We start from the raw sequence: 12,309 nt of genomic DNA, 5'->3' as shown, positions 1-12,309 counted from the left end.
AACATATAAAATATATCCTGTGGTGACTTTTGAACCCATGATCATATTTGTTGGACAATAATTGGTAGTGTAAAGTTTACAGAACACTTTCACAGATATGTTTCTTAGTGAACCTTGTCAACAGTTCTATCAGTAACTTTTAATATTGGCCATTCATTAGGTTTCCAAAATCGTTCCACCACTTTATTCTTCCCCTGGAACCCCTGTGTCCCCAGCCTAGATATCATCTGAAGGACAGTGCTGAATTACAGAAAGATAAAGCAAATTAGCAGATTGTCTTTTCAACTTATCACCTTGGCTATCTTTCTATCTTACTGATTTTTGTTTTTAGTGTTTGCTATGTTTTTTTAAAAAAAACAAGATGGTCTGTGAAATAGAGGGTGTTCCCTTCAGCCTTGATTCTGTGTAACACAGAAATTAGTGGGTTGAAATAACCTATTTCTTTATATTTCCTTTGCTTCTGGAGATTATCTAACTCCATGAAGTGATCATTAATACATTATTATCCCAGTGTTATAAAACTATCCAATTAGATGGGGTAAATGGATTTTTTTAGATAAATTCCAATAATTAAGAAATATATATTAACTGGTTAATCTCTGCTGTATACCAGAGATATTATATGGTTGCCTTTCAGCAGTAATTGTCTGAAGAAATATAATAGCTCACATACTGTTTTCATTCTTTATTAAAACATATTCCATAACTGACTTACTATACGCCTGAACTCCTTTCTTTTAGACTTTAGGACTGCAGACGTATTTGCATCTACGTCCTTTATCCTTCAATATCTAGAAGGCCATTTTACTTGGTAAACAGTCATTGGGAGCCTCTTTTGTCACAAATGCTGTGTTATATATACACCATGCAAGAGGAACTAATAGGAATGGAACAAAGTCCCTGAAGAAGAAACTCAGGGTACAGCAGGGAGACAGCAACATAATAATTACAGTTCAATGTTAGAGATGCTAAAGTACAGATGTCAGCACCAGGAACAGGGAATACAGAATCACTCAGCACAAGCTCTCTAGCATCATCCTTGACTCCTCTTGGGCATATCCCACACGTGGTCCATCAGCAAACCCTGCTGGCTCCCCGCTGCGCAAATGTAGGAAATGCGGCCACCTCTCACCACCTGCACTGCTCCCAGGCCAAAGTCCAATCGCCTCTCTCGGGATTGTTACCTTTTCACTGGTTCCATCCTTCTGCCTTTTCCCCCTGACACGCCCCCTCCACCACCACCATCACTACCACCAACACCACCACCACCATTTGGTCAGCTCTCCTGTTCAAACATAAATTATGTTATTCTGCTTAAAAAATCCGAACGGTCCACCAGTTCATTCAAAGTAAGAGCCAGACCCCATGAGGCCCTCCCTACCTCAGTCCAGCATTGCCTTCCTGAGCTCAGCTCCTGCTATTTCCCCCCCTCACCCAAGGGAGACAACCTTCCTCAGAGCCTTTGCATGAGCTGTTTCCTTTTCCACAGGGCTCTCCCCCGCAGATAGCAGCATGTTAGCTCCCTCACCTCCTCAGGTCTTTACTGAAATGTCAGCTGCTCAGTGAGGCCCTCCCTGGTCACCTCATTCCAAAAGTATCTTCTGTTCCCTAATATTTCTGTCCCTCTTCCTTGCTTTATTTTCTGTTTGGCACTTGTCACTACCTAACACAGCACCTAGTGTACATATTTTTCTTGCTTATTGTCTTTGTTCTCCACTAGAATATGAGCATGAAGATAAGCATGAGTGATTTGTATCTTTAGCTAATTGCTGTATCCTCAGTGTCTAGAAGAGTACCTGATACATAGTGCATTATCAGTTAATATTGCTGAGAGGAATGGCTGTGTATTACTATTGGATAAGTGGCATGGGACAAGTCCTTTCACCTTTATGAATTCAGAGAGGATTGCTGAGAGGTCTGGGTAAAGTCTCTTTACCCTTTCACTTCACACTTTCTTGTGTGGTGGAATGATCTTGCTGGTTTACATAGTTTCCTTTCAAAAGAGTTAAGGAGCTTAATCCCAGAGACCTCCCATCTGGCATTCAGGCTGATATGGAGGCTTTCCTGTATCTACAGCTAGTCTTGCTCTCAGGAGAAAACATGAACAGTACAGGAAGGAAGTACCTCCATCATTTCTCTTCAGGGAAAGCCAAAAAGGAATGAAAATGAGAGGTGGTGTTGGGAAGGAATTTATTACCACAATTTCACCTTCTCCTGTTAAACAAGCCTTCTTTATGTCAATGCTTTCTGTTCCCATTGACCAGGAGTTAAATAAGATTTCTTCTAATAAATTACTTGTGCTTCACTCAATTTCCCATGCATTCAACTTTTTCTGATGATTGTATGAGATTTAAGAATATACTAAATGGAGCTTAGATTGTTCAGTATGGAAAATGGTATATTGAGTGAAAAATAGCCAGTTTCTATTGGATGATAACCCACAACCTTCTATGGTAGAGGCCAATGCCCCCTGTGATATTTGTATCGTGATAGAAGAAGCAACCATTCTTAAGACTCAAGTTTTATCTATCTCAGGGTTTGGTGGCATTGGTGGGATGTTGATATGGCTTTCCTGCACTTAAGAGCGTGCATTGCTTTGGCTACTCAGTTTTGGAGGGTGGGGGAAAGACTGGTTTAAAGTATTGCTTCCTACTAAACGTGCAGTTATGGGCTTAGAAGAAATAGTTGCGCATGCTAATCACTCCCAAATCTGGATATATTGCAGGGTGTTTTGACAGTTTTCCCCACATAACATCTGTACTTAAGAAGCCTCACTGCTATTGGTAAAGTATTGACTTGATTTCTCTGCTCACATCCAGGGCACTGCATGGTCCTGCCCTGCTCTCCCCAGATCCCCTGCCAGGCGCTCCCCTACAGACCTCTCCATCTTCCATGAGTATGAGCTTACAGAGCCATTCATCTCCTGGTGGTTATGTTCACCGATCACTGACAACTCCCCCTGCATCTCATACACACCGGGCTGCTTCCCTACTAAAATTCTCCAAAGCCACGTGTTACACATTCCTTTTCTCTGCCATGCTCCCAGCTGTTCTGTGCTGTTTTGATCTGTTTGCATAGCGCTGTCAGACTACATGCATGAAAGGTGTGTTGTTGACTTGAATGGTTTCAAAAATGTTTCTGTAAAGAACCTACCTAAGTTGTAGGGGGAGAAGGAAGCTTGAAGCCCCAAAGGTGGAGGTCAGGGACTCCTGTGTGAACCTTTGCCAGAAGGAGACCTGTGCTCATTGGCAAAGGAAAGAAGGCCATTAAAATGTGATTGTGATCTCTACCAATATAAAAGATATAGGAGTTTCTACTCGAAAAGGAAATAATAAGCAGTACTGACATATAAAGGGGTGGGGTCCTACCACAGAATGAAAGACTTTAAGGCGCATATTAACAACGACATACTTATTGGTCACCAAGTGTTTGTCAGCAAGGAATTGGCCTTTTGGAGAAGGGCATTTGGCCATCCTGCTCACAGCTATGTGGAGGACCAGATGGAACCCACAAACGTTCACAATGGCCTGTCAGACGGGCCTGATGTTGGGCTCTTAGATAAAGGATAATTTAGGTATTTTTCCTTCACTTAACCAGATAAGAAAATGCAAAGGCAGCCCCCTAGCCGACAGTGGTGGTGAACTGGATGGGACTAGGAAAGGAAAGATAAACCAAGAAGATAAGAGCACTTGTGTGATAGGAAAGAACTTGGAAAATCCATTCTTAACAACACATTTTTTTATAGTGACTATCTACCCTTTTTCAACCACTTCTTCAAAGGATAAATTTGGTATTTCAGATTGGAAAAGCAGCATTGCTTCTGGTTGCCTCTCTGACCTTTTCCCACCACGTTTGCTATATTTGACTATAGATATTACAAAGACAGGCCTTGGGAACTTGTACGGCCTTTGCTGTTTCAAGTCTAGCTTGGGCCAAGATATGTGGGCAAGATGCACTGTGTTCAGATTTTTTTTTCTTTCATCCTTCAATAAAGATTGGTCCCAACTTTGCACACACTTCTTATGTTATCCAAATACCTTTGCCAATTTTTTACATGCTATCTTTGGCCTGTGTTCTCCTTGAAAGATAACTGAAAAAAAAAATATGCTGTCTTGTTTGTTTAATATCTGAAGAAAAACTGGTACAACTCAGGTTGGCTTTATCAGCACAAGCATTTTTGGAGGACTTGGGCCTTCTGTGACCCGCCCCCCCCGCCCCGCTGCCCTCTACCCCTGTATGAAGCAAGATCCGCGATTATTTCCACACACAGATTTACTTTGGATTATTTTGTACTTAACTAATCAAAACATCATTGCATGGGCATTATTTGATGTGTTAGTACCCTAGAGACACTTTTACAGTAACGTTTTCCCCTTAGGGAAAAGAAATTACATTTTTCTCCCCAAAATAAACATTCCGTAGGCAAGCAACTGAGACCCTGCATGCTTAAGTCCTTTGTAACCCTGGCTTTCTTTAATAAAGCCACTTAGCCGGGTCCACAACAACAACAAAAAATTCCAAACCTCTTCCTACCCCTTCTCAGTATTCAAGTTCTGGAGTTTAGAGTTTTGTCTACTCTGTGCTTTGCTTCTGCAAAGAATTCTCAAATTCTTGTGCTTTCTACTCCAAATAGCTGTAGGACGCCATTTAAATCCTATCAGATTCTTTTTACAGCTGAAATAGGAACCCTGAGGTCATTTCTAGGCTAACCCTGCTGCATAATATGTGAGAATGCCCTCATCACACATTCCCCTCCCAATTATTTTTAAACTCAACTCTTCAAAGTAAAAAAATGTAACAGAGCAATGGAAGTGGAAATGCTAGAACCTGCCTTTTTCTTTTTATCTTCCACAGGAATGGCATTTTTAAACACGAGCTTGTGTCAGACACTGAACAGTCTCCACACAGGAATGAATGTTTTGATTAAAAGTTATTTAATAGCTCTAGTTCCTTGGAATTCTGCCTAAAGGGGGAGATATTCTTAGCTGCAGGTCCTGTGCCTTCCTTGACTAGATAGAAAAGAGGCTAAAAATCTACAGGGAATATGCAGTGTTCTCAAAATAGTTACTTGATTGTATATGTGTTTATATAGCAGAGAATACTGCTATGTGAAGAATTAGGAATTAGAAAAGAATATAGAATGAGAAAAGAATAAGGAGCAATGTGTCAAAACAGCATCTTTCTGTAGCTGTATCACTACATCTGCTGATTCCCCAGCCTTTTGGTTAAAATCAGGGTTAGGGTACTACATTATTAGGGCAGGCCAGAAAAATGGCCTCTATAATTTATATAGAATGTTTTCTTAACTTGCATTCATATTTCGATCAACAACAGTTAAACCAAAGACGTTGAAGCAAGTTGGTAGGTAAAATATGATCTTATTTCTTAAGTGCTTTGAATGTAAAGTAATGGAGATATATTCTCTTAGCCCCTAACTGTGCATTGAAAAAAAAAAAAGGAAAAAAATTTCTTTATTCCAAGGATACAAGTAGAATTTTGACTCAATAAGTTATTTTAGCTTCAAAGGTAGTGTTGTGCTCAATGCAACCTCTTCTCTTTAACTATCATCCTTTTGAGGCAAAATATTTACATAACATGGAATTATTTTTCTAGCCATCCAACAGCATTTCATGCATTTAGATATTGCTGCGACACAGTTAGAAGTCGGGCCCTCCGGACCTGTATTGGGTGACGGCATTATGCTATTATCATCAAGAGATTCCATTGTTTCCAACCCCCAAGGTCCTGTCTGTACTTGTTTACAGGTCAACTGAATAGTAACTCGTGTGTGCTCAGTGGCTTGAGTGTTATCACCGTAACCTTGGCAACCGAGCCAGCTCTGATTTCAAAACCTCACATGCTGTATCATAAAATTAGATAACAGAATTGACATTTAGCTTCATGTCTGTCATATAAATTAAGCTCTGAGAATATTTCTTTTATAGCCATGTGCTTCAATATGGAAATAGGCGCCAATTAGAACAATTTTATGCATATACATACTAGTCCACATTTAGGTGCTGGGTACATTCCTCAATTCTTCCTCTACAGTATTGAACCTCACATATTGCCATGTTAATCTCACTGTGCCAAAATTCACGGTGGCTTTGTTTTATGATCAGGATGAAGCTTATAGCAGAGCTGTATCAGATATCCTATACAAATAGGATTATGAATAATAGAAAACTCAGCTCCTAAAAAATGTAAAATTCAAAGCATTGCTGGGTACTGTTATTTATGCTGATTAGAAGTAAGGCTGTGCACAGAATATTCCACTAACTAAATCAGAATCCCAACGACAAGACAGGCTTCCCTTTCATTTATATATTTATGCATATTTTTACACATATTATATTTTCCAGTGTCTATGAATCTCTGATAATATCTTTATTTCAAGGACATTCTAAACCTGCAGATTAATACATTCATCTACTTTGAGTCCCAGGTCCTCTTTTATAATTTGTAAATATTTTAATCTCAGGATTTTCCCCTCTACTTGCTATGGTCTGATGCAGTTTTCCTGGAGTATAAATTTAAAGACTCAACTTGTGAATTACATTTAATGTAAGCACCCTGCAGTTTTCTGCATTGCAAATGATTATTTTTAGAAATTTTATGGTTGCCTGGATATATTTGTTTGTCTTCATTGATATGTAGGGGGAAAAAGCTCATTAATGATTTAAAAAGAAGGTGTTTTGATTCATCGACTTGATTCTTCTCATTACATAAACAATAAAGGCAATAAATTAACATCTAATAAAATTGTAAGAGTTTATTTCTGAATTTAGCTGCAAGATAGTCTTGAATCCTTGGGCATAATTTTTCCTGTTCTTTATATTCTTTTGCCTCAATGTTTTCAAAGTCACCATTCAGCATATTTTAACCTAGATGATTGGTTTATAATTCTTATTAAAGATACCTTTTAGCAGCTGTCAAACACCATAATTGAACAACCGTTTTATGAAACGGTTCTTTGGCCTCTAAAATGGTAAGTTGTTATGTAAAAATAGAAGATCTTTATGTCAAAATTGACTGTAAAATACTTTTTCTTTTCCCCGTTTACCTGCTGTGTCATATATACCATTTGAGAAATCTGCTTCCAACATTCTCTTATTACCCATCCATCTAACTATTGCTAGTTTTCTGTTAAATACTACCTTCTCGTCATATATCTAGTAAAGAGTCAAAATTCCTGCAAATTCAGGACATTTTCTTTTCAGAAACAGATAAGTGGTTGTGCTCTCTACATGTGTGCTTAAGTGGGAAGAAGGGCAGAAATCCTTCTGTGTATTTGCTGACCCTGTACAGCAAATACCTGTTATGTTTTCAGTAATGTTTAAACTGTTTGCTTTATCTCATTGGGTTGAGTCATCATCACCTTTCTGTTTAAACTGGTAAAAGGTAGTTCTTATTATTTTATTTTATCTTGAAACTATTTCTTGTGATTAACAGAAATAGTTCAGCATGTTGTGGCTCCAGGACTGAATCAAATTTGGGTAGTCATTTGTATTGTAAAAGAACATCTTTGGAAACTTTAATACATAGGCGTTCTGCAGTGCAATATGAAAATGAACTCGGGCTGTGTTTGGTGCTGGGATGTGGGGGCTTATCCGGCTGTTTGCATGACTCCGAGATGTATTATACTATCCTTTTTTTTTTTTTAATTGTGACATGATATGGCATTAGATGGATGGGGGAGGGGAGGAACTATAATGATAAAAGAAAAAAAAAGTTATATGGAAATACAGCTTCTTTTGTGATTTCCTTTTAGGTCTGATGTTGTGGTCCTCTGTTTTTCGATTGCTAATCCCAATTCCCTAAATCATGTGAAAACCATGTGGTATCAAGAAATCAAGCACTTTTGCCCTCGCACACCTGTTGTTCTAGTTGGCTGCCAGCTAGATCTCCGCTATGCTGATCTTGAAGCTGTTAATCGAGCCAGACGCCCTTTAGCAAGGTAAGCCAAGGGACTCAGTATTTTGCTGTGCTGGCCAAATTAAAGTTTAGAGGTAACAGATGTCCCTGTAGCCTAGGGTTATGCTCTTCGGTGGTTCTGGGGCCCCATCAATCAGCCATATGCTTTAAGTTAGTTTGTTAATACTGACCCTTCTCGTGCTCACCGTCCCCTCTTAGGTGAGGAACCCATTTTTGTAAACTGGTTGGCCCGTTCTGGAAATGAATTTTATAATTGCAACCTGGTGTGAATAAAAGTGTCTTGGGGGCACCTGGGTGTCTCAGTCAGTTAACCGACCTACTCTTGGTTTTGGCTAAGGTCATGATCTCATGGTTCATGAGTTCAAGCCCTGAGTTGCACTGTCTGTGCAGAGCCTGATTGGGATTCTCTCTTTCCCTCTCTGCCCCTCCCACGTGTGCTTTCTCAAAATAAATAAATAATTTTTTTTAAGTGCCTTGAGGCACCTGGGTGGCTCAGTCAGTTAAGCGTCTGACTTCGGCTACACGAGTTTGAGCCCCACGTTCCAGCCCTGCATTGAGCTCTGTGCTGACTGCTCAGAGCCTGGAGCCTAGTTTGGATTCTGTGTCTCCATGTGTCTCTGTCCCTCCCCCACTCACACTCTGTCTCTGTCTCTGTCTCTCAAAAATAAGTAAACATTTCAAAAAAATTTTTAAGTGCCTTGAAATTTGCAAAATACTAAACAAAATAGTAGCTACTCATAGTAATGTCATTCTTGAAACTATGATTAGTTTAATAAAGTTAATGAATATTCAGATTCACTAGTCCCAGTTCTTGGCCCCCCAGAACATCAGGTTCATGCAAATACACATATCCAAGTGTTTTTAACCTTCTCGTTTTCCCCAATCCAACCTCTGAGAATATTTCAGTCCCAAAATGGTGGTGTCTAGTTTTAAAACATCATATGGACCTATAGTTGCAAAACAGGAACACTGGTATTTAAATGTTACTAGTAATTGTTTTTAAATTTTTTTTAATGTTTATTTATTTTTTGAGAGAGAGACAGAGACAGAGCATGAGTGAGGGAGGGGCAGAGAGAGAGGGAGACACAGAATCTGAAGCTCAGAGCTGTCAGCGCAGCACCCAATGCAGGGCTCAAACCCACGAACCGTGAGATCATGACCTGCACAGATGTTGGACGCTTAACCGACTGAGCCACCCTAGTGGTGCTCCATCTAGTAGATGTTTTTTAAAATGTCACAACTTTAAAAATAAAACTGAGGGGGGATTTGTTTTACTTGTATAAAATGTGAATACCAATATTAGGGGGAAGTAAGAGTTTTTTAAAGCCCATGCCCCTTCCATTTTCCTGTCATAAAAAAAAAACTTTATATATATATTATGTTTAACTACATTTTTTGCCAGAGAGCATAGCTTTCCCAAAAGTGTTGATATTAATACCTTCCTTCAATGTTTGCCTGATAGGCTTGTTGCAATTTTGTACAGACACAGCTTTTTACACTCTCACAGCAAAAGCAAATAGTATTTTCTTTAGACAATTTCGGATGTTCTTGTTGCATTTTGGATAAATTTTCTGAAAATGTTTCATGTCGTTTTCACAGTCCCTCTATTAAATGCATGGACTAGGAATTGAATGTTAGAAGCCACATAGAGGGAAAGGGGACTCACAGTGAAAGAGAGACTGCCCCTGGCATCCAGAACTTTCTGTGTAAAAGAATATGCTGAGATAATGAGGCCTCACAACCATAGACGTGTGGAGGACAGGAGGAGAGTTACAGAGCACTAGAGGACAGCAGAGGGGACAGTCCCGATCCCATGAAGGATCTGGTATTTGAGCGCAGTCTTGAAGACTTTGCCAGTTAGTGATTTCCAAGTCAGTCCCAGGAAGAAGGAGCACAAAAAGCCCAGAGAAGCAAACTTTGAAGTTAAGTCTTCTTCCCTGCACTTCCCTCTGCCTTTGCAACACCCTGCCTTTTTTCCTTGTGCTCTGTCCAGGGCTTCAGATCCAAACTGTAACCAGTATTACTGTATTTCTCCTAAGACCAGTGCCTTTCACACACATTGCCTTCAATTTTGGAAGCCAAATATTTATTTAGGAAGATCAATTCCTAAGAGTGTGTCTCAGCATCAAGTGTGTGTTTGTGAAGAATGGAACGACAAAGTTATGTTCTGGAACCTGTCTTTTACTATGCTATGCCATAGTCACAGCACTATTCTGCCTGGCCTCCCTGGGTTTGATTAGAATGTAAAGGGGCCTTGTGTGCCAGCCTGAAGGGCTGTGTGGAACCAGAGGAAATTTTTAAAAAGAATTACAGCTGAAAGTCATGCTTGTGTGATGTAAGGATGTTTCGTGCAGCAGTGGAAACTGTGGGCTGAAATGTGGAGAGTCTGAAGAAAGACAGTGCAGAGGCTAATGCCGTAGTCCAAGTGAAAGAGGCTGAGGGCGTGACTGCAGAGGCAGAAGAGAAGAGAAGCAGTTAGGCATGAAAGGAGAAGCACAGATCTGATGCAAGAGACTTAATTGGCTATTGGTTGGGGACCGTTTAACTAGTCTAGGACTAGGGGCTTCTAGACTCTTAACTGCTGGGCAGGGGTCTCTCTTCAACTTGCGAATGTGACCTGAAGCAAACCCTTTAGACTCTCTGCCTCGGTTTCTTCACGAGGTGGCATGCGAATAACACCCCTAGGGTTTTTGTGAGGCTCAAGTGAGAAAAGGTATATGGATTCACTGTAAAGTTATCAAGCAAAATGTAAGCATAACGTGGTGATGAAGGTGCAGACGTCACAGTTGTGATCGTTGTAACAGCTAATATTTGTCAGGCACTCCCTGTGGACCAGGCACCGTGCTAAGCATATGATCTCATTTCAACTTCTCAGTAGTCCTTTAAGATGTAGGTGTTTATTATTCTTATTCCTATTTTACAGTTGGGAGAACCAAGGCTTAAGAAGGTTAAGTAACTTGCCCAGGATCAAATAGCAAGCAAATGGCCAATACTTCAGTTATTATAGTTACTCCTGAAAGCATTTTTTCCCCTGCAGGCCTGAGTCCTTTATATTTGGAAAGCTTGAGGTAGATCGATTTTTCAAGAGCCTTATTAAAAGTCTGAATAAGGACTTTAAAGGCACAATTCTATTAGGTGCTTTGATAGGCCCTTGTTACCATTTTTTTTTCCCTAAAATAAGGCTGATTATAATTTTTTTTTAAATACTCCATTTTAGGCCCATAAAGAGAGGGGATATTCTGCCCCCAGAAAAAGGCCGAGAGGTTGCAAAGGAGCTGGGCATACCGTACTATGAGACAAGCGTGTTTGACCAGTTCGGAATCAAGGACGTGTTTGACAATGCGATCCGAGCAGCGCTGATTTCCCGCCGACACCTGCAGTTCTGGAAATCCCACCTAAAGAAAGTCCAGAAGCCTTTACTTCAGGCACCATTCCTACCTCCAAAAGCCCCTCCGCCGGTCATCAAGGTTCCAGAATGTCCCTCTATGGGGACAAGCGAAGCTGCCTGTTTACTGGACAATCCTCTGTGTGCCGACGTCCTGTTCATCCTTCAGGACCAAGAGCACATCTTTGCACATCGAATTTACCTCGCTACCTCCTCTTCCAAATTTTATGATCTTTTTTTAATGGAATGTGAAGAAACCCCAAATTGGAGCGAAGGAGCTGGTGAGAAAGAGAAGCAGAGCAGGGATTGCCAGGGGCGGGCATTGAGCCTTGACCCAGACGAGGAGTGGGAGGAAGGAACGCCAAGGACACCTCAGGCCAATCAGTGGAAGGCCTCGAGCCAGAACCTGTCCCAGCAGGAGAGTCTGGCTCTGGAAGGCGAGAGCTCGACTCTGGAGACACAGACCTTATCAGGCTGGAGCAAGGGGTTCCTTGGCATGCACAAGGAAATGCAAGCCAATCCCGTTTCAAAGCGCGTGGGCCCTGTCACTGTGGTCAGGATGGACTCCTCCGTCCAGCCAGGCCCTTTCCGGACCCTGCTCCAGTTTCTTTATACGGGACAACTGGATGAAAAGGAAAAGGACTTGGTGGGCCTGGCTCAGATCGCAGAGGTTCTGGAGATGTTTGATTTGAGGATGATGGTGGAAAACATCATGAACAAGGAAGCCTTCATGAACCAGGAGATTACAAAAGCATTTCATGTCAGGAAGGCCAATCGGATAAAAGAGTGCCTCAGCAAAGGGTCGTTCTCAGGTGAGGGGTCCAATGGTAAAGTCATCGATCCCTTTGGTTGTGATTTATCAAACATTAGCTGTTCCCAAATAGGCAAGAGAGTAACCAGCACTAACATGTGTCCATGCTTATTTTTTTATATAACCTTCTAGTTTGCATGTATCCATCTATTTAATTCTTATCAGACTAATGGGCCAA

At 40.7% G+C, this 12,309-nt stretch overlaps 1 protein-coding gene across 3 annotated transcripts in view; it reads left to right on the top strand.

The window, feature by feature from the left end:
• The window catches only part of RHOBTB1 (Rho related BTB domain containing 1), a 124,656-nt gene that overhangs the window by 96,154 nt on the left and 16,193 nt on the right, over positions 1-12,309 (top strand). For all 3 annotated transcript variants that reach the window (XM_047072819.1, XM_047072817.1, XM_047072818.1), the window contains 2 exons: positions 7,772-7,957; positions 11,153-12,132. In XM_047072819.1, the coding sequence (XP_046928775.1) occupies positions 7,772-7,957; positions 11,153-12,132 (1,166 nt within the window). The remainder of the gene's footprint in view (positions 1-7,771; positions 7,958-11,152; positions 12,133-12,309) is intronic.

Source organism: Lynx rufus, unplaced genomic scaffold (genome assembly GCF_022079265.1).
Source record: "Lynx rufus isolate CCGP_SWC_20201006 ecotype Redwood Valley unplaced genomic scaffold, mLynRuf1.p SCAF_11, whole genome shotgun sequence".
NCBI lineage: Eukaryota > Metazoa > Chordata > Mammalia > Carnivora > Felidae > Lynx > Lynx rufus.
Note: the sequence above shows the minus strand (reverse complement) of the source record. Positions and strands in the feature narration are given on the sequence as shown.